Genomic DNA, 23,360 nt, shown 5'->3' on the forward strand with positions numbered 1-23,360 from the left:
ATCCACCTGTGTGTAATCAAGTCTCTGTATAAATTCCTCCCAACAGAATTACAGTAAGCCCTTGTACACACGGATTATGTCCGACGGATTTTGTCCGAAACTGGTGTTGCATACACACGGTCGGACAAAGTTGTCGGAAAATCCGATCGTTCGGAACGTGATGACGTTATTTCGTTACGACGGGACTACGTTCAGGCTAGTTGCCAATAGCTTTGGTCTAGGAATTTGATCTGAGCATGCGTGGCACTTTGTCTGATCGGAATTCTCTACAAACGATCGGACATGTTGTCGGAAAATTTTATAGCCCAGCTCTAAAACTTTGTCGGTCGGATATTCCGACGGAAACAGTCCGATGGAACCCACACACGGTCGGATTAGATTTTCCGTCGGAATGTCCGACCGTGTGTACAAGGGCTAAGGCTCATAAGTTTGACCTGCCCATATATGGACAAAAGGGATTCCCAGAGCACTTTGTGTTTTCTACAAAGACAACAGCAAAAGCTGTTTCCTTTAAGAAAATGTGTCTCTCATTAAAACATCAGATGGGTCATATAGAGGAAGGAGGAAATGTTACACATGCACTTGTGTATACATTTCAGTTGATCTACTAAGTTCTGTAAACAGCAGGCTTTTGTGTAAGAATAGAAAATGTGAAAATGTGCTCCACCTATTGGCTAAATATTAAAAAAAGTATGTTATTGTTTGTTAGTTCTGGCCATACAACAAAAGAAAGAAAACACATACAATACCACTATACATTCTCTTTGAAGTATAAACAATACTTTTAAATCCCAATTCTTAGCTCAGTCCCCTGCTCATCAATTAATCCCCCTGCATGTATATTTTGTTTTATTTTGCTCTGTAATAGCCTCAGGGTTCTGTTAAAAGCGCAGAGAGCATCATGAAGACCAAGGAACACACCAGGCAAGTCCGTAATACTGTTGTGGAGAAGTTTAAAGCCGGATTTGGATACAAAAAGATTAAACATCCCAAGGAGCACTGTGCAAGCGATCATTTTGAAATGGAAGGAGTATCAGACCACTGCAAATCTACCAAGACCTGGCCGTCCCTCTAAACTTTCAGCTCAGACAAGGAGAAGACTGATCAGAGATGCAGCCATAGAGGCCCATAATCACTCTGGATGAACTGCAGAGAACTACAGCTGCGGTGGGAGAGTCTGTCCATAGGACAACAATCAGTCGTACACTGCACAAATCTGGCCTTTATGGAAGAGTGGCAAGAAGAAAGCCATTTCTCAAAGATATCCATAAAAAGTCTCATCTAAAGTTTGCCACAAGCCACCTGGGAGACACACCAAACATGTGGATGAAGGTGCTCTGGTCAGATGAAACCAAAATCGAACTTTTTGCCCACAATGCAAAACGATATGTTTGGCGTAAAAGCAACACAGCTCATCACCCTCAACATACCATCCCCACTGTCAAACATGGTGGTGGCAGCACCATGGTTTGGGCCTGCTTTTCTTCAGCAGGGACAGGGAAGATGGTTAAAATTGAGGGGAAGATGGATGCAGCCAAATACAGGACCATTCTGGATGAAAACCTGTTGGAGTCTGCAAAAGACCTGAAACTGGGACGGAGATTTATCTTCCAACAAGACAATGATCCCAAACATACAGCAAAATCTACAAAGGAATGGTTCACAAATAAACGTATCCAGGTGTTAGAATGGCCAAGTCAAAGTCCAGACCTGAATCCAATCGAGAATCTGTGGAAAGAGCTGAAAACTGCTGTTCACAAACGCTCTCCATCCAACCTCACTGAGCTCGAGCTGTTTTGCAAGGAAGAATGGGCAAGAATTTCAGTCTCTCGATGTGCAAAACTGATAGAGACATACCCCAAGCGACTTGCAGCTGTAATCGCAGCAAAAGGTGGCTCTACAAAGTATTAACGCAAGGGGGCCAAATAATTGTGCACGCCCCACTTTTCATTTTTTTATTAGTTAAAAAAGTTTCAAAAATCCAATAGATTTCGTTCCACTTCACAATTGTGTCCCACTTGGTGATTCTTCACAAAAAATAAAAATGTTATATCTTTATGTTTGAAGCCTGAAATGTGGCAAAAGGTTGAAAAGTTCAAGGGGACCAAATACTTTCGCAAGGCACTGTACCGCAATATACTAATTACCAATAATCTAACTACACAATCATACACATACATGCACCTACACACCTAAAAAAAAAAAAAAACTCAATCACAATATTAATAAACAAACAATAAACACACAATAAAAGTTCAAACACCTTAATTCGTTTGATGACCTGAATCATTTAAAAAGAGGAGTTTCCCCCTCTCAGCAAAAAAATTAAGGTCAGCAGCTACGCATACTGCGCATGCGCGAAGCGCGCAGCACTTTCTGAATGGCTCGGTGGTGGGGGAAGGAGGAAACAGGCCAAACTTCCCAGGGATCTCGCCACGGCAAGATCTCTCGGAGGTGGGGATGGGTACCTGTCAAAACCAGGTACCTGCTCCCCCCCCCCCCAAAAGGTGCCAAATGTAGCACCGGAGGGGGGGAGGAGGCAGATAGGCAGGGTGGAACTCTGCTTAAGTGTGAAAAATATGGAACCAAAAAACATAACCTTATGGAGAGTATGAATATATATATATATATATATATATATATATATATATATTTTTTTTTTTTTGGAGCACTGGGCCAACACTAGGCAAAATGCTCAAAGTGGCAGTTCTGGAGGCATATCGGGGGTTGAGCGGACAATTGGAACTGGGTGAGCTTAGAAAAGAGTGTCCAGTGACCAGTAAAAAAGTAATGCCCCGTACACGCGGTCGGACTTTGGCCCAAACTTGTCTAGCATACACACAGTCGCACAAAGTTGTTGGAAAATCCGATTCTGAACGTGGTGACGTAGAACGCGTACGACAGGACTATAAACAGACCAGTAGCCAATAGGTTTCGTCTCGTAATTTATTCTGAGCATGCGTGGCACTTTGTCCACCGGAATTGTCTACACACGATTGGAATTTAAACGACTGGATTTTGTAGTCGGAAAATTTTAGATCCAGCTCTCAAACTTTGTGTGTCAGAAATTCCATCAGAAAAAGTCAGATGGAGCCCACGCACGATCAGTTTTTCCGACAACACGATCCGATTGCACATTTTCTGTCGGAAAGTCCGACCGTGTGTACAGGGCATAAGTGGTAAGTGGTCAAAATCTCTGGATAGATGGGCATTGCCAGAAAAGATGTTTTAGGTCTGGTTTTTCCAGGTTACATTTAGGACAGGCTGTAATGTGGAATGGATGATGTTAATTTTGGGGTAATGTGTAATAGGTTTATGTGCATTTCACATAGATTAGTATTCATCACTATATAGAGTGTTCTTGTTAAAACTGCATCAAAAATGCACCAAGCAGGATTTTTTTAAATGCGCCATATCTGCAATGCGACAAAACGCATAGGTGTGAAATCATTCTCAAAAATGTTATGTATGCATACAGCTCGCAGCAACAACATAATTCTGAGATCATTTACTGCAATTTGTAAACTAGAAGAAAAAAAAATAACGATAAAAAAAAAAAATTGTTCAGCAGCCATTAAATGCTGCACATTAAAACATAAGATAGTATAGAACACACCTCCCCTTCTGTGTCTGTAAAACAGAGAAAACCATTTATCAATACAGTAGGAAGCTACCTGCCATTTGTGAGTTATCTGCACACTCTGAGTGCTAATGGAACTGTCACCATTGTAGCCATTAATCCCAAGATGTCAAAGCAGAAAAGCTAGAGGAGGCCGATGGGAACAGTTATAAATCACACAGAGCATAGGGATGCACAGAATGCCTCTGACAGGGCTTGTGAATGAAATCCCTGCAACAAAAGCAGATTTTCTACCCAGATCTTCTTCTATCTGACACGCACTTTACAAAAAAAATAAAAAATAATACTTTTCTCCCTCTGCGAGTTCGCATGTGATTCGCTCCGCACTGCAGTGCAAATCACATGCAATGTCCGTGCGATTTCAGCCATACAGATAGTATGGCTGATATCGCATCGCATTCGGACCAAACTCATACAAGACCCTTTGTTTGGTCCGCACCAAAGGTGCACACACCCATGCGATCCGATTCCTCCCCGAACTGTCAGTTTGCAGTGCAATATGCGAGCTGAAATGGGGGTGTCATTAACAATGCATTGACACTCTCGGCAGTTTGCATATGGCAGTGTGAGCTGCTGTGTGAGTCGGGTGCGATGCGGGAACCCGCAGTGGAATCGCAGGGTTTCCGCACTGCACAAGTTTGAACCGAGCCAAACTGAAATGTCATTAAAATAAGTCATGGGTTTTGTGCTTTCGTAAAAGGATGTTGCGGCTTTGTAGATCCTTAGTATATGCACAAAATGACTGTAAAGAAAGTGATGTCTTCACATAACACTCAAAAATAGAGCTGACTAAAGTGCCACTAAATAAATAGCAGCAGGATTATTTATCCGTCATAAATGGATATACAGTAGTTTGACGACACTATGCCCTCGTACACACGGTCGGACATTCCGACAACAAAATCCATCTGATTTTTTCCGACGGATTTTGTCCGAAACTGGTGTTGCATACACACGGTCGGGCAAAGTTGTCGGAAAATCCGGAAACGTGATGACGTTCGTTCGTTGCGACGGGACTACGTTGCGGCTAGTAGCCAATAGCTTTGGTCTTGTAATTTGATCTGAGCATGCGTGGCACTTTGTCTGATCGGAATTCTCTACAAACGATTAGGAAAAAGTCCAATCAGATTTTGTTGTCTGAAAATTTGAGGTCCTGCTCTCAAATGTTTTTACGCTGGAAAAAGTCCGATTGAGCCCACACACGATCGAATTTTCCGACAATATAATCCAATCAAACCTTTTCCGTTGGAATTTCTGACAGTGTGTACAGGGCATATCAGGAGATATTTAATGGACAAAACATAACAGGAGCCATTCATCCCTGGCACGCTCCTACTCCCATGAGCAGGAGGACTCAGGAGTCAATAGACACACTAGGCTTTATTTTCAAAGGCTTGGATCCAGGACCATTTAAAGCAGAGGTATTCTTGGGAGTATGCCCTTGTACACACGGTCGGACATTCCGACAACAAAATCCGTTGGATTTTGTCTGACGGATTTTGTCCGAAACTGGTGTTGCATACACACAGTCGGACAAAGTTGTCGGAAAATGCGATCGTTCAGCACATGATGACGTTCGTTCCTTACGACGGAACTACGTTCAGGCTAGTAGCCAATAGCTTTGGTCTAGGAATTTGATCTGAGCATGCGTGGCACTTTGTCCGATCGGAATTCTCTACAAACGATTGGACAAAGTCTGATCGGATCATGTTGTCGGAAATTTTTTATATCCAGCTCTCAAACTTTGATGGTTGGACATTCCGACTGAAAAAGTTCCGATGAAGCCCACACATGGTCGGATTATCCGACAACACGGTCCGATCGGACACTCCCAAAGCATAATGTTTCCACCTCCATGTTTGATGGTGGGGATGGTGTTCTTGGGGTCATAGGCAGTGTTCCTCCTAATCGCAGCTCGTTACCTGTATAGAAAACACCTGGGAGCCAGAAATCTTGATGATTGATAGGGGGTCAAATATTTATTTCACTCATTAAAATGCAAATCAATTTATATATTTTTTTTAAATGCGTTTTTCTTGATATTTTTGTTGTTATTCTGTCTCTCACTGTTACAATAAACCCACCATTAAAATTATATTAAAAGTTCGCCCATGTCAGTGGGCAAACAGACAAAATCAGCAGGGGGTCAAATACCTTTTCCCTCACTATAGGTATAGAGATTTCTTCTTTACAGGGCTAGATAAATTAGTCTTAGCCCTTGTACACACGATCGGAGATTCCAACAACCAAATCCGTCGGATTTTGTCCGAAACTGTTGTATACACACGGTCGGACAAAGTTGGCAGAAAATCTGACGTGATGACGTTATTTTGTTACGACGGGACTATGTTCACGCTATTAGCCAATAGCTTTGGTGTAGGAATTTGATCTGAGCATGCGTGGCACTTTGTCCGATCGGAATTATCTACACATGATCGGAGTATGTCCGATCGGAGCATTTTGTCGGAAAATATTTCCGGCAAGTTGGAAAAGTTGGTCCGACGGATATTCCGACGGAAACAGTCTGATGCAGACCACACACAGTCGGAATATCCGACAAAATGCTCCGATCGGACACATTCCGACGGAATCTCTGACCGTGTGTACAAGGGCTTTGTGGATTGTGATTGTGGATGCAAGTAGATTTACAGATTTTAGCGCTAGGGTGAACTTCTACTTTAAGACTAATAGGGAGGGGGTTGTAAAATAATGGGAATGGGAAGCTGGGAACTGCCCCGGTGGAACATGTACCAATGCAAACATTTTTAAAACACCATATGGCAGGAAGCAACTCTTTTAACCCTTTCACTGCCAGAGTAGTTTTTGTATTTTTTGCGCACATTTAAAACATTATTTCAGGCCTGAAGATTACATAAAGCACCAAACATTATACATTTTAGAAAGCATACGCCCTCGAGAATAAAAACTTGATATTACTAAAAAACACGCAAAAGTGACTTTTAGGACAAACAAATGCAATAAACGACCCAAATGTTTGGTAAAATATAAATGAAAAGGTTGCACCAAGTAAATAGATACCCAACATGTCAAACCTTCAATTTGTGTGCGCCTATGAAATGGCGACAACCTTCAATACCCTACATTTTCTATAGTCGATGCTTCAAAAGCCCCCTGTAGGCCATCAGTTTAGTTTTATGAAGGAGGTCTTGTGCTAGAATTATTGCTCTCACTTCAGCGTGCACAGCAATATGTAACATGTTTATTGTAATCTACGTTTTCACACGTAGGTGCCCCCCCCCCCCCCCGATGCATGCACTGTGTATATGTGGGGGTAGGGGGAGGGGGGGCACTCAACATTTTTGTGCTTGGGTGTAACTATATTTTTTTGCATAAAAAAGTACATTTTTTTGCATAAAAAAGTACATTTTTTTGCATAAAAAAGTACATTTTTTTGCATAAAAAAGTACATTTTTTTGCTTAACATTTTTTTCATCACATGAATGTATTCATGTGTTGACTGTGTATTCATGTCCACTGAATGAATGTATTGCAATACATGCCTTTCCCAGGTATGCTAGATGGGTAAAGTGACAGAGTGACCCCGGAAGGGGAGGAAAGCGACGCAGATGGGCAAGCCGAGCCCGTAATACATGGCAGGGGTGCCGGTACCGGCGGTGTGTGGAAGCAATTGGGCGGCAGCGCAGCCACCCGAATGCATCCACCTGACAGGAAGGAATCTGCCTGCCAGTTTTACACACAATCCTGGTGGCTGCAGCTATTGGATTTGTGTGAAATCCTCCACTGTCAGGTCTGTTATACATATGGACCTGGCAGTGAAAGGGTTAAAGCAGAACCTTGGGTAAACAAATTTCTAGTGCACTGGTGCTGTGCCTGCATTGCATGGGTTAACTGCTCGTTTTGTCCAGGGGGGCGCAGAAAGGCTATACTCACCCAATCCTTTGAGCCTTCAGAAAATGGCACTCCCCAGCGTCCAGTGGAGGACTGTTCCTGCTGTCCTCACATCCAGAGCTGGTCTATGGGCATGATGACGTCAGGAACAGTCCACTGCACAAGACTGTTAGCACGCGGGGTGGGGCAGGAGCTGCCAGGACCGGCATTGCGCTCGGAGGATCAGTGAATTAGATAAGTATCTCTGCTCTCCTCACCCCTTGACAAACATATAATATACACTGGGACACAACATTATTGTACAGAGGGGAATCTATAAAGTACACACAGTGGCTTTACAACCACTTTAATGTGTTACTAATCCCAGGAGCCTGCATTCACTATATCTGGTCTCCCACAGTACACAGAACATGGAAATGCAATTATTTTAGTAAATATAAACCGCTATTCATCAGCAGTATATATAGAAGTTTTATTAATTCTATCAGTGTCCAGCCAAGCACTGATTAAAGCTTGTAGGAGGAGTTTTCATTCCCCTCTGACTGGCATATGAGGCTGCATGACTCCTGACCCTCTGTCTGGACAGTGCTGATTGGTCCTGTGCTGATCACATCCTAATAAAAAAATTTAAAATTCTAGGAATACACATCAAACTGAGCATGTGCATAGTGCCCCCAATGCTCTGTACTATCAGGTAATGGATCGGGTACTGTGGAAGTAGGGGAGGATCAGAGAAGACATGATCAAATAGCCATTTTACACAATGCACAGGATTAACTCCTTAGGTACACACGGGCGGACTGTTCGCCCAACTTAGTCCGCTGAACAGTGTTTCAGTGGACAATCCGCTCCTGTGTGGGCTTCAGCGGACTGTTTCAGCGGACAGTCTGACGAACAGTCTTACGGAATTTCCGTAAGACAGTCCGTCCAAACTTGGTTTCAGCGGACAGTCCGCTCGTGTGTAGGCTAGTTCGACAGACTAAGTTTGGCGCATGCTCAGAAAGGATTTACACGGCGAAGGTTGCATTGCAGTGTATTGGACGTCGAATTTCTCGTCCCGTCGTACGTGCCGTTCATGTCATCGCGCACGCTTTCAGCGGACTGTCTGCTCATCGTGTGTGGTCAAGTCCGTTCATGCAAATTTTGAACGGACTGTTTGTCGGATTGTCTGACGAACTTAGTTGGGCGAACAGTCCGCCCGTGTGTACGCGGCCTTAGGTTCCACAGTGAATATAACAAGCATGATTAATACACATTGGGTATAACAAGCTGATTTTACTGTTCTGGGTTTAGTAATACTTTAAAAGGTAATATTAAAAATATGTGATTCCTTTAACCACTTCAGCTCCGGACCAATAAACACCTTAAGGACCAGAGGTCTTTTTGCAATTTCGCACTGCGCTGCTTTAACTGGTAATTGCGCGGTCATGCAATATTGCACCCAAACGAAATTTGCGTCCTTTTCTTCCCACAAATAGAGCTTTCTTTTGATGGTATTTGATTGCCTCTGCGATTTTTTTTTTTTGCAATATAAATGGAAAAAGAGCGAAAATTTTGAAAAAAAAAAAGATATTTTCTTCTTTTTGTTATAAGAAAAATCGAATAAACTAAATTTTAGTCATACATTGAGGGCAAAATTTATTCAGCCACATGTCTTTAGTAAAAAAAATGTCAATAAGCGTATATTTTTTGGTTTGCGCAAAAGTTATAGCGTCTACAAACTAGAGTACATTTTCTGGAATTTACACAGCTTTTAATTTATGACTGCCGATCTCATTTCTTGAGGTGCTAAAATGGCAGGGCAGTACAAATCCCCCCCAAATGACCCCATTTTGGAAAGTAGACACCCCAAGGAAATTGCTGATGGGTATGTTGAGCCCATTGAATATTTATTTTTTTTGTCCTAAGGGATTGAATAATGACAACAAAAAAAAAAAAAAAATTTTTTTACAAAAAGTTGTCACTAAATGATATATTGCTCACACATGCCATAGTTATATGTGGAATTGCACCCCAAAATATATTCCGCTACTTCTCCCGAGTATGGGGATACCACATGTGTGGGACTTTTTGGGAGTCTAGTCGCGCACGGCACCCCGAAAACCAATCACCACCTTCAGGATTTCTAAGGGTGCAAATTTTTGATTTAACTCCTCACTACCTATCACAGTTTCGAAGGCTATAAAATGCCAAAATAGCACAAAACCCCCCAAAATTACCCCATTTTGGAAAGTAGACACCCCAAGCTATTTACTGAGAGGCATGTTGAGTCCATGGAATATTTTATATTTTGCCAAAAGTTGCGGGAATATTACAAACTTTTTTTTTTTTGCACAAAGTTGTCACTAAATGATATATTGCTCACACACGCTATGGGCAGAAGTCAAATTACACCCCAAAATAAATTCTGCTGCTTCTCCCGAGTACGGGGATACCACATGTGGGGGACTTTTTGGGAGCCAAGCCACATACGGGACCCCGAAATCCAAGCACTGCCTTCCGGATTTGAATATAAAATGCTACCAAAAAACCTGTTAGCGATGGCAGGGATCAGGCCTGACTCTGCGATCGCTGCAGTTATGTGTTTAGTGTTTTATAAGTGACAGTGATCGATCGATACTACACTTGGGTGGGCTGGGCAGAGGGGCAAAACGCAGGTGCTAGCAGGTATTTGGGCTGATCCCGCTAACAATGCGTTTTTTTGGAACCCTAAACTGCTGGGGACGCTAGTATAGATCTGATCAGATCAGATATTGATCTGTTCAGATTCTATACCACTACGGGAGGTGTATGCTTTGCGTGTGGGTGTTAGCGGTACTGGCACTAACCTAGCGCTGCCTGGGGCGACGCAGACCCTGACCCTAAAACCTAATTGATATCACCCGCCGGGTGATCAGGGGGTTAAACCTTTATTGGGTAATAAATGGTGGGTGCCCTGATGCTATAAAAAACAAACTAACCAGAGTCACCCGTAACACTTATACGGTGATCAGTGGTGAAAGGGTTAACTAGGGGCAATCAGGGGGTTCAAATTTTTATTAGGTAGTATATAGGGGTCCCTGGCGCTATATAAAAACCTGACGGGGAACCTAAATAACTAACTGGCTAACCAGCGTCACCAGTGACACTTATACTGTGATCGCTGGTGAAAGGGGGTGAAAGGGTTAACTAGCAGCAATCAGGGGGTTAAAACCATTATTGGGTAGTATATCGGGGTACCTAGCGCTATAAAAACCTGGCGGTGAACCTAAAAAAATAACTAGCTACCTAGCGACACTAGCGACACTGATGCAGCGTTCAGAAAAATTATCGCTTAGTGACACTGGCAAAAGGGGGTGGAAGGGTTAACTAGCGGAAATCAGGGGGTTAAAACCATTATTGGTTAGTATATCGGGGTACCTAGCGATATAAAAACCTGGCGGTGAACCTAAAAAAATAACTAGCTACCTAGCGACACATGCAGCGATCAGAAAAATGATCGCTTAGTGACACTGGCAAAAGGGGGTGAAAGGGTTAACTAGCGGCAATCAGGGGGTTAAAACCATTATTGGGTAGTATATCGGGGTACCTAGCGCTATAAAAACCTGGCGGTGAACCTAAAAAAATAACTAGCTACCTAGCGACTGTAGCGACACTAATGCAGCGATCAGAAAAACGATCGCTTAGTGACACTGGCAAAAGGGGGTGAAAGGGTTAACTCTAGGGGCAATCAGGGGGTTAAATCTTTATTGGGGGGTGATAGGGGGCTACCCTGGACCTAACACTAACTGTCCTGACAGTTTTTACTGTCACAACTGACACTGAATGCATTGATCAGTAAAGAAATGATCAATGCAATCAGTGACACTGTGACTGGGGGGATCGGGGGGCGATCGGGGGGGGATCGGGGGGGGTTTGTGTGCCTGTGTGTACCTACATGTCAGTGTAGTGTTGGTGCACACTTACTATTAGTCTTCTCCTCGTAGTCCGGTCAAAAAGACCGCCCCGAGGAGAATGACATCACTTCCTCCTTCCTGTGTAAACAATACACAGTGGGAGGAAGCTTCTCATTGGCCAGGAGCGATCCAGAGGGGGTGGCCGAAAACCAACAGCCATCCCCTCATCACGGAGCGCTCCTGGAGCGAACCGGACCGCCGTAACCAGCGGGAGGGGGTCCGATCGGACCCCCCACCCGCTGGAAGGCAATCACGTAGATCTACGTGATTGTGCCTGCCTGTGCCATTGTGTTGACGTACATTGGCAATACGGCGGTCCTGAAGTGGTTAAATAGCATGCTTGGGGGAAGTCTTTAACCTGTACATCACGTTGTGCATCCATATTATGTATTAAAGCAAAAGACACGTTTAGAAAGAAAAGATTTTTATAACTTGCTACTTTCCCTTAACATCCATATCAGACTTTAATCTTAGATGAGGGTCTGATATGGATTGTAAGAAAGGAGCCCCCTATGAATCCATATAAGCCCCTTATCTCTGATGAGGGTCTAGTATAGAATGGATTTGGGGGGGGGACAGGGAAAAAAAGCATGGGGTTACCCCCCCCCAAAAGCTATACCACACCCTTATGCATCACCCAACCTGGCTGGCTAGGAAGGGTGGGAGTAAGCCAGCCTCCTGAACCAAGGGGAAATTCCCTGTCCAGCAGTGTAGATCCATGTCAATCACAATGAACGACACCCACCAAAACAGAACACACCAACCTCCAACTCAATATGCTCCAGAAGGACTCTCGCCATATTTGGTCAATGATCACTCTCGGGATCTCCTGTCCCTCTGTTTTCATTCAGCTGCCAGACTGGGAAATGTCATTTGCTGGAGAGTCTGGTGGTTAGCTTCAAATAGATTTCACATATCAGTCTGTGCAAATGCAACAAGATTTTAACTTGTAAATGAAGATGCTATATTAGAGAGTTCCATTTTCAAACATAAGGAGCCATACCCTTTGAGGAAGCCCTTTTAGGCAAAATGTGCCAGAGTAGCATGAACATGTGGACCCCCTGCTTGCACTGTTCAATACCAGATCAACTGGATGAGGAAGCCAAAGTGACTGTTCAATCCAATATTGGCGATGCACATGGCGATGAAACCAATTCATGAACAGATTGTGTGCTTATCAACAGCACCCACAGATGGATTAGTATTTCTCCATGATTCTATCATCATTATAGCTTTGGCTATGTTGCTTTAATAGGAACTGCTTGTTCTGTCTGTATACTTCTGGGCTTTGTGACATTGACATGTGCAGTTTATGAACTTTGCTCACAGGGCGTTCTGGCTTTGGATGCTGGGCTAAAAACTTCTGTATATAATACAACAGTACAAGTTCAACAGACTGCACAGACAAGGTGCTTCAGCATTGTTTCTGAGCCGAACTGCTGTGCCCCTGAGAATATACTTATTGCGCTTGCAACAAAAAATCTAATTGAGTACCATCGGCGATACTTTTTTTTATTGGTATTAACATTTTCAGGACAAGCTTTTGGGGCGATTGCTTTTTGTTGGGTCTGCTTGGACCACGAAGATGGAAACCCCATGAAATATTGCGCAAATCAAAAAAGTATCATGGACAGTACCAGTGGCGGCTGGGGCTCCATTTTTTTGGGGGGCAGAAAACAAGACCCCCCGCCAAGTCCACACTTACCCAATGCAGGTTGTGGTTTTCCTGGTTTTTCCTCCAGGCTAATCTGGTCTTACGATCCTACTCCTGTCCTGATTGGCTGGGAGGAGAAGCTGGAAGACCATAGCGAATATTGATTCGCTAATGTCACAAGTGAGTAGGTTCGGGACCCAGTGCTCTGCGCCCCAAGCCTAACCTTTTTGAAGCAAATTAGAGCCTCAGGCTCTAATCATGTGCTTAAAAAATAAAATATGAGTCCAGCGCCCCGCATGGAGACTAGGGGGCGGCTTCCCTTATGAACCAACTGCTGCTGGACAGTACTCAACTGTTTTTGTTTAGACTTACTCGAAAAATCCCTTTCTCGGAGTACAGTACAGGACACAGGAACTTTAGCCTTACTCAGAAATGGATTTTACAGGTAAATGAAAAATCTTACTAGTTGTAGCTAGTTTGTGTAATTGTGATTTGCCATCAAATGTAAATAAAAATCAACGTAGATCTTGTGGGACGGGAACCACGACCATGGAGATTTGGATTTGACATGCGAGATATGTACTTTTAACATGTGAGTTGCCATAACAGTTTTTGATAAACTGTTTTCCCATTGCTGCACTGTCTTTCTATACTGGGCTCACGGTGGGGGAAACGGCATGTGATCCGGACAGGCAACGCATTCCTGTTCAAATCAACCGGATATAAGTATACTGCGCTCATATATGTTATTAGACTGAGTGTGTCCACCCAGGCACCCATCACCACAAAAAGTTACTAAAAGAAAAAGAAAGAGAAGGGCACAATGCTAGTCGTTGTCCTAAACGTCATGACACTCTGACCCCCAGCCCAAAGGGGGTAGTAGCAAGAACAGAGGGGAGGGTTCAACTTAAAACAGAAGGTAACTAAGGTATAGGGTCAGACACTTAACCACTTGCCTCTCAAGCAAATTCTGACACCTTTCTCCTACATGTAAAAATCATGATTTTTTTGCTAGAAAATTACTTAGGACCCCCAAACAATATACACTGCCGTGTAGTGTAATTGTAAGTACCTGAACTGCCACCCCAAGGGGATATGCAGCTCTCTCTGCAAGTGTACTCATCTAAAATATTTAAACAGTGGTTATAAATCCAGAGAAGCCTTGATGCCGCGTACACACGATCAGAATTTTGGTCGGAAAAAGCTCTGATGGTTTTCCCAACGGAATTCCGACGGGATTTCGCTCAAGCTGTTTTGCATACACACGGTCACACCAAATTTCGACCGTCAAGAACGCGGTGACATACAACAGGTATAACGGGACTAGAAAAAGGAAGTTCAATACCCAGTAGCCAATAGCTTCCATCTCATAGTTGAATCTGAGCATGCGTGAGTTTTTGCGTGTCGGAATTTCATACACACAATCTGAACTTTTTCTGTCGGAAAAATTGAGAACCAGCTCTCAATCTTTTGCTGGTGAAAATTCGGCCGGCAAAATTCCAATGGGGCATACACTGTCGCATTTTCCGACCAAAAGCTTTCATTGGTCTTTTGCTGGCCAAAATTCCGACCGTGTGTACGTGGCATTAGAGTTACCATCCCTGTAGTAGCGTTAAGTGTTCATCTGTAAATAAGATTACCCAAAGTCTTAAATGAGGAGCTCACCCCTACTTCGGCAACAGAGGCTGTGTTGCTCTGTTGGGGGAAAAGCCACCAGTGGATATAAATCAATTGGATGGCATAATAATAGAGATGCAAATTATGCAATGCCAGACCCCCGTGGAAACAGAAAGCTGCAGAGTATCCAAAAAAAGTTGGGTAACTTAGAGGGGCAAAAGAAGGTAGTGAGAAGTGAGTCAATTCCCTGGAAGTGGTGTTTGGAAACATACCAGGGAATTAGGAAGAATATAAAGAAATTTCTTCCAGAAGACCATTTTGAATAGATTCACACGCCCCAAAGGGTGAGAGGTAGCTTAATCCAATGACTAGTTTGGGTACGAAAAGAGGAGATGCAGGGGAGGACATTGTTGTCGACTGGTAACGGTCAATCTGATGTGGTAAGAAGCTGGAGTGTGTACCTTTCTTGGGTGCACCAGTCTTCATCGATTGTGTTCACAATTGGAAGGTTGAAGCAACAGGTTTTTTTTGTGTGGACACTATATGGTGTTAATGAGTCAAAATAGACCAATGGGTTTATGACTATCACTCATTATTGGTTTCTTTAGGATTTTAACATATATATAATATTGAGGAATATTTGCTATTTGTTTGATATGATTTAGCACTGCACCGTGTTTATAATATTTTTGATTTGATATTACAAATTTTGTGCTGGTAGCAATTTACTTTTTTTTACCTAAGCACCATTATCTATTGGTTTTGTACCAGCAGTATACTGTTGAGTATACTGAAACTGTGGGGTTCCAAATAAAACGTTGCCATTATTTCCCAATAGCTAGGAACAAAAAACATGTTGCCATTTTCTGTTAAAAATAAAACCTCTTCAAATAGATCAGATTTGCTAATATTCTGCCAAATACTAAAAAGGTCAGACCCTTCCAACAATGACTCCTGACTGTTTTTACATATATATTATTCAGGATGATAGGTCTCATATTTCTCTTTGAAGCTGTTATTCGTGACTCTTGCACATTTTCTAAACATAGATGTCTATTCATTAGTTATGAAGCAACAAGGGCCCATATAGGAAAAGAATTCCAAAATGTTCCTTGAATGTGCATTGAATACCTATTTCACCCACTCACAATGGCCTCTAACCCCAGTCACTGACCACAAGGGTCGCCAGTCTGTCTGGAAACACACATATAATGAGGGCATGAAACGTGCTGATGTTATGATGGTTGATGACGCTGCTAAGGAAACCCTTAAGTAGATAAGAGTCTATACTCCCCAAGCTGTGCTACATACTACCCTTACATTTCCTAGGTGGCACAGTTAATTAGTGTGACATTGGTAGTGAAGCTGACATGTTAAAACTTGGTTTTAGGAAAGTGATGACAAGAAGAGAATTCCCTTATTAAGCATGCACACTGGCACTCTGATTCTCTTGGCATCTTAAATTACTACACAAATCACAAAGTGCATTTATAATACAGCTTTGTAGCACACTCCATAAATAATATATAAATATCAGATCCACAATATTGTCATGCTGATAACCAAGATCTGACATGGGTTCCTGGAATGTTCTGCAACTTAATATTATATTGCTTTTTGAGTGGAGAACAGTTTGTACAGCGCTTTACAATATATTCTTCATATCAACACAAGTTAGAATGTAAATTATGGCTGGTTGGGCCATCTGGCTTCACTGGATAAGTGAGGTGAAGCTGATATATTTACATTTAACACATCTATGTGCCTACTACAGTGCCTTGAAAAGGTATTCATACCCCTTGACATTTTCCACATTTTGTCATGTTACAACCGAAAACATAAATGGATTTTATTGGGATTTTAGGTGACAGACCAACACAAAGTGGCACATAATTGTGAAGTGGAAGGAAAATCATAAATGGTTTTCAACATTTTTTACAAATAAATATGTGGAAAGTGTGGAGTGCATTTGTATTCAGCCCCCCTGAGTCAATACTTTGTAGAACCACCTTTCGCTGCAATTACAGCTGTCAGTCTTTTTGGGGATGTCTCTATAAGCTTTGCACATCTAGAGAGGGAAATTTTTGTCCATTCTTCTTTGCAAAATAGCTCAAGATCTGTCAGATTGGATGGAGAGTGTCTGTGAACAGCAATTTTCAAGTCTTGTCACAGAAATTGGATTTAGGTCTGGACTTTGACTGGGCCATTCTAACACATGATTATGCTTTGATCTAAACCATTCTATTGTAGCTCTGGCTGTATTTTCTTCTAAGATTGCCCTGTATTTGGCCTCATCCATTTTCACATTAACTCTCATCCATTTTCACATTAACTCTGACCAGCTTCCCTGTCCCTGCTGAAGAAAAGCATCCCCACAACGTGATACTTCCACCTCCATGTTTCATGGTGGGGATGGTGTGTTCATGGTGATGTGCAGTGTTAGTTTTCTGCCACATATAGCGTTTTGCTTTTAGGCCAAAAAGTTTTGGTCTCATCTGACCAGAGCATCTTCTTCCACATGTTTGCTGTGTCCCCCACATGGCTTCTCGCAAACTGCAAACGTGACTTCTTATGGCTTTATTTCAACAATGACTTTCTTCTTGCCACTCTTCCATAAAGGTCAGATTTGCAGAGTGCGTGACTAATAGTTGTCCTGTGGTCAGATTCTCCCACCTGAGCTGTGGATATCTACAGCTCCTCCAAAGTTACCATGGGCCTCTTAGCAGCTTCTCTGATTAATGCTCTCCTTGGCCGGCCTGTCAGTTTATTTGGACAGCCATGTCTTGGTAGGTTTGCCGTTGTGCCATACTCTTTCCATTTTCAGATGATAGATTGAACAGTGCTCAGTGAGATGTTCAAAGGTTGGAATATTTTTTTATAACCTAACCCTGCTTTAAAACTTCTCCACAAGTTTATCCCTGACCTGTCTGGTGTGTTCCTCGGCCTTCATGGTTCTCTAACAAACCTGAGGGCTTCATAGAACAGCTGTATTTATACTGAGATTAAATTCCACACAGGTGGACTCTATTTACTAATTAGGCAAATGGTTCCACTAGATTTTAGTCAGGGGTATCAAAGTAAAGGGGGCTGAACACAAATGCACACCACACTTTCCAGATATTTATTTGTAAAAAAATATTAAAACCATTTATCACTTTCCTTCAAATTCACAATTATGTGCCATTTTGTATCTATCATATAAAAACCCAATAAAATACATTTAGGTTTTTGGCTGTAACATGAAAAAATTTGGAAAATTTCAAGGTGTATGAATACGTTTTCAAGACACTGTACAGGTTTTAAAGTAGGTTCTTGTCCTAGCTAATTGTAAAGATTGGATCCAAAGCTTACACAAAATTCCCACTCAGTACTAGAGGCAGTGAACAGTATGGCTGTACAAATAGAATATGGACTTCCCAAAATGGTGGTATAGACACCATTAATTTCATGTTATGGCTGCTCATCTCCACTCTAGTGCAAAACTCTAGTGGATGACACCGCATCACGTGACCACCGCTGAGTTTAAGTTGGATTGGTTCTAAACCTATAACGTTTTTATAGCTTAAAGTGATTTTAAATTCTTTTTTTTTCTATTAAAATAATAAACATGTTATAATTACCTGCCCTTGGATTTGCACAGAGCAGCCCATATCCTCCCCTTTTCAGGTGCCCCTAGGCGATATCGCAAACTACTGTGCTGCCCACTAAATACCAGACATCAATGTAGCACAAGTGACTGACTACTTATCTTATTTCCCTCCCTCAATCTTAACTCTACTGTAAAGGGACTGCAATAGGCTTATAACAAGTGAAATTTGGGTGGTTACATGATTTGTCCTTAAAAATACATTGAAGGGTTTAATAATAAATACAGAGATGCATAAATTTGTGTAGTTTAGGCCTCATGTACATTTGCTTAAAAAACACCACTTTTACAGGCATTTGACTTTTTTCTTCAGCCTGTAAAAGCTCCTTTATGTTTACCTATGTGTCCATGCATGTATAGGCATACACAGGCGTATTAGAAGAGCAGAATTCACAGGCTGAAAAAAAAAAAACATCACCAGCCCGTTTAGGAGTGGAGCATTTGAGCATAAAAAATGCATAAAAACGCTAGATTAATACATTGTAATGGCCAGAATAAATTAATATTCTGGCCAAAAGAAAGCATTAAATAAGGTGCATAAACGCACATAAACATGTGTGCAATACGTGGCTTTAGGGGTGTTTTTAAAGATGCTTTTTCCTGCCAGGAGCAAATCTGTCCAGGGGAGGAAAAAAAAACAGCCAGCGTGCACAAGGCCTTATATCTGGAGTTCAGTTTTTATTAGATTAAATAACTAAAAGTTAGATTTTAGTTATTAAATATCTAAAATAAGTTAGTGATTAAATAGTTTAAAACGTACAGAAGTATTCACAGTCTTTGCTCAATACTTTGTTGAAGCACCTTTGGCATCAATTACAGCCTGAAGTCTTTTTGAGTGTAATGCTACAAACTTGGCACACTTATTTTTGGGCAGTTTCTCCCATTCTTTTTGCAGGACCTCTCAAGTCCCATCAATTTGGATGGGGAGCATCGGTGCACAGCCATTTTCAGATCTCTCCAGAGATGTTCAATTGGGTTCAAGTCTGGATTCTGGCTGGGCCAGGACAAGGACATTGACAGAGTTGTCCCATAGCCCCTGCTTTGTTATTCTGGCTGTGTGCTTAGGGTAATTGTCCTGTTGGAAGATGAACCTGAAAAACATCCCTATAGCATGATGCTTCCACCACCATGAATGAATTATTGAGTGACTTGTATAGCGCTACCTATGCGAACTGAATCGCTTTAGGGCGCTCTCTTGCCACCAGTCCATTTGCATGGTCCTTTATCCCGTAAGGTCCTGACACGCTTACAAACACATACAACATTGACATACACACATATTAAGGCCTATTTTTTTTTTTAGACAAGGTCTAATTAACCTACCAGCATGTCTTTGTAGTGTGGGAGGAAACCGGAGTACCCGGAGGAAACCCACGCAGGCACAGGGAGAACATGCAAACTCCAGGCAGATGGTGTCGTGATCGGGAATTGAACCAGCGACCCTATTGCTGCTAGGTGAAAGTGCTAACCACTACACCACTGTGCTTCCCTCTGCCCCTTCTTGGTCACCTCCCTGACTAAGGCCCTCCCCCCCCACCGTTCAGTTTGGCCGGTAGGTCCGCTTGAGTAGGAGTCCTGGTGATTCCAAACTTTTTCTATTTACGGATGATGGAGGCCACTGTGCTCATTGGGACCTTCAATGCTGCAGAAATGTTTCTGTACCGTTCCCCAGATCTGTGCCTCAATATCCTGTCTCAGAGGTCTACAGACAATTCCTTGAATTTCATGGCTTGGTTTGTGCTATGATATGCGGTTAACTGTGGCACCTTCTATAGACAGGTGTGTACCTTTCCAAATCATGTCTAATCAACTGAATTTACCACAGATGGACTCCAATCAAGTTGTAGAAACATCTCAAGGATGATCAGTGGAAACAGGATGCACCTGAGCTCAATTTTGAATGTCATGGCAAATACTGTGAATACTTACTGTATGTACCTATGATTTTTTTTTCTTTTTAATAAATTTGCAAAGATTTCAAAGAAACTCCTTTCATGTTGTCATTATGGGGTATTGTTTGTAGAATTTTGAGGAAAATAATTAATTTGATTTGTTTTGGAATAAGGCTGTAACATAACATAATGTGGAAAAATGAAAGCGCTGTAAATACGGTACTTTCTGGGTGCTCTGTACACTAGATTACTGAAACACACCCAACAGTGGATGGCTATAGTAAGTATCAGACCCTGGACTTACATTCACACTGGATGACATCAAGGTTGAATTGCTGGACGGCGCCCATGCTGATCTGTTTGAGTTCACTGTCCAGGAGCATCTGTGTTAGTGACGTGGAAAGGTGTTTGCAGGCTGACATACAAGCTGTTTGTGCAACTTTTCCCTGGAAAACAAAAATAATGTGACATTGCATTTTTTTGATGTTACAAGTAAGATGAATTATAATATATTTATATCCCTTTTTTTTCCCATAATTTTTATTGTTTCTGGATAATTTGTACAAACAAAAGGTTTTCATACAGAATGTGTCAAATAACGCTTATATTGGAAGAATGGTAAAAACAGTATATGCGGTTCATCTGACAATAATCATTTGTAACAAAAGAAAACCATGCTATAATTTACAACTAACGCTGCAACTCAAACTGATATACAACACTAAAACAAACAATAAAAGCAAACGGAGCTGCGCTATAAAAAACTTTCAAATTAGGCATGCGTGTATGAAGTGAACAAACCACATAAGTGGCACCGGCTGGCGAGGGAAGCCGAGCATTCATTGTGTGATCGCCGTTCCCAGGGAGAGGAGAAGGAAGAGTGTTTGGCTAAGGCGTTGCTGATTGGGCAGCACTGCATGAGTGACTGCATCACCATTGAATGTCTCCAATAGGACGTCATAGGATCCAGCATTTTTACAACAGGGAGCCACACCAACGAGGCATCGCATCACCTTTTATTGGGAGATATGCTCTGGTTATTGGCTATCTGGTAAGCCTACATTCTAGAGGGTGGTGGATACACAGTATTGTACAGTATACGAAGAGCTGTCACTGGGTGCTTATTATCATTTACACATCGGGTTTACTTCAAGGAGTGGACTTTTATATTTGTGTAATTTAATTTAATATACAGACATTTTTGGGTCATTTACACTACGGTGTATTGGGGGGTGTGGTTTATATTGATTCACATATGTGGTTTGTTCACTTCATACACGCATGCCTAATTTGAAAGTTTTTTTTTATAGCGCAGCTCCATTTGCTTTTATTAATAATAATTAATAATAATTTGTACTCTTAACGTAATAGTAATTGTTAAGCATGGATGAACAGATGGACAATTTTACAGTTTAACATTTTAACAATTTTAGATTCCTTGTCAAAAACCCATTCTAACTGAGTAATTTAGAGTATTTTAGAGTATGATAAAGTATATTAAATTAAGATATAAAATAGGAATAAAATAATCAAGCAAAAATATAAAAATAAAGAATAAAAAAACAAAAAATATAAATGACCCAACATGGAAAAATTATGTAAAAAAGACATACAGTTTTGGTTAATGCCTAAAGAGCAAGGATTGATCCTCATGCTACTTTTACGTATTTTCTTTCTGAGAGCCAAGAAAATATATGATTTAACAATATGGAACAATCGCATAGAAATTGCATTAAAGTATGCTAATATACTGTGATTAATTCTCTTACTAAATCTGAAGGCAGATTACAATAATCCCACAAGGAATTAATCAAGGCAGCATTATATTGGGTCAGTCCTCTCAAAACTGTAGATGATGGAGAATTAAATGTCTTGACAATTTCCTATATCTTGGGGAATCCCCTCCCGATCTTTTCCTTGATTTCCTTGATTCTATGCAAGCCCTTGTACACACGGTCGGAGATTCCAAGGGAATGTGTCCTATCGGACCGTTTTGTCGGATATTCCGACTGTGTGTGGTCTGCATTGGACTGTTTCCGTCGGAATATCCGACGGACCAAGCTTTCCAACTTGCCGGTAAAATTTTCCGACAAAATGCTCATATCGGACATAATCCGATCATGTGTAGCCTACTCCGATGGACAAAGTGCCATGCATGCTCAGATCAAATTCCTAGACCAAAGCTATTGGCTACTAGCCTAAGCGTAGTCCCATCATAACGAAATAACGTCATCACGTTATGTACAATCGGATTTTCCGACAACTTAGTCCGACCGTGTGTATGCAACATCACTTCCGGACCTCTTCCGGAATTAATCCATCGGAATTACTCCCACGGATTTGGTAGTCGGAATCTCCGACCGCGTGTACGGGGGCTTGAAAGTGTAGAATTGTCTGCTCACTTCTGACAGCTGACAAAAAAAAAAAAAAAATTCAGGCAGCCTGCCAAGTTTATCTCAACAGTGGAGATAAGGAGAAACATTGTAACACTTGGTACTTTTAGATCAAAGGAATGAACTTCCGTCTTTAAGCCCTGGTTCACACCGATTGCGGAAATAAAATTGTGCGAGTTCAGCTGAACTTGCACAATTTCAATCCCGCATGTCAGTCCTGAATTCGGGGGTGATTTCAGAGACATCTGTGCAGATTTCTGCACAGATGTCAATGGAAATTGCATCCCAAAATCAGCAAAAGTAGTACAGAAACGACTTTTGGGAATTGAAAAAATGGACGCTGCCATTGCCGGAAATTGTTGCCGATGTGGCATGCGATATGACATGTCAAATCACATGCCAAATTGCATCAATGTGAACCAGGGCTCCATGAGGTCAGTTTAACCACTTAAAGACTAAATCTTTTTCTGACATTTGTTGCTTGCAGAGACCCTAGAGAATAAAATGGCAGTTGATGCAATATTTAATGTCACGCTGTATTTGCACAGTGGTCTTTCAAACGCAATTTTTTTGGACAAAATATACTTTAATGAATTAAAAAAAAAAATAATTAGCCCAATTTTTTTGTATAACGTGAAAGATGATGTTGTGCCACGAGAATCGTGATCTTTATTCTAAGCAAAAAAAAATTGCGATTCTCATTTTAGCCGGAA

At 41.7% G+C, this 23,360-nt stretch overlaps 1 protein-coding gene across 7 annotated transcripts in view; it reads right to left on the minus strand.

Annotated features, from left to right (window-relative positions):
- EXOC6 (exocyst complex component 6) overlaps window positions 1-23,360 on the minus strand; it is a 458,527-nt gene that overhangs the window by 99,627 nt on the left and 335,540 nt on the right. For all 7 annotated transcript variants that reach the window (XM_077455211.1, XM_077455209.1, XM_077455210.1 and 4 more), the window contains one exon: window positions 20,559-20,700. In XM_077455211.1, coding sequence (XP_077311337.1) covers window positions 20,559-20,700 — 142 coding nt within the window. The remainder of the gene's footprint in view (window positions 1-20,558; window positions 20,701-23,360) is intronic.

This window comes from Lithobates pipiens, unplaced genomic scaffold (assembly GCF_037356315.1).
Source record: "Lithobates pipiens isolate NorthernLeopardFrog02 unplaced genomic scaffold, aLitPip1_a1.2 Scaffold_25, whole genome shotgun sequence".
In the NCBI taxonomy this organism is placed as follows: Eukaryota; Metazoa; Chordata; class Amphibia; order Anura; family Ranidae; genus Lithobates; species Lithobates pipiens.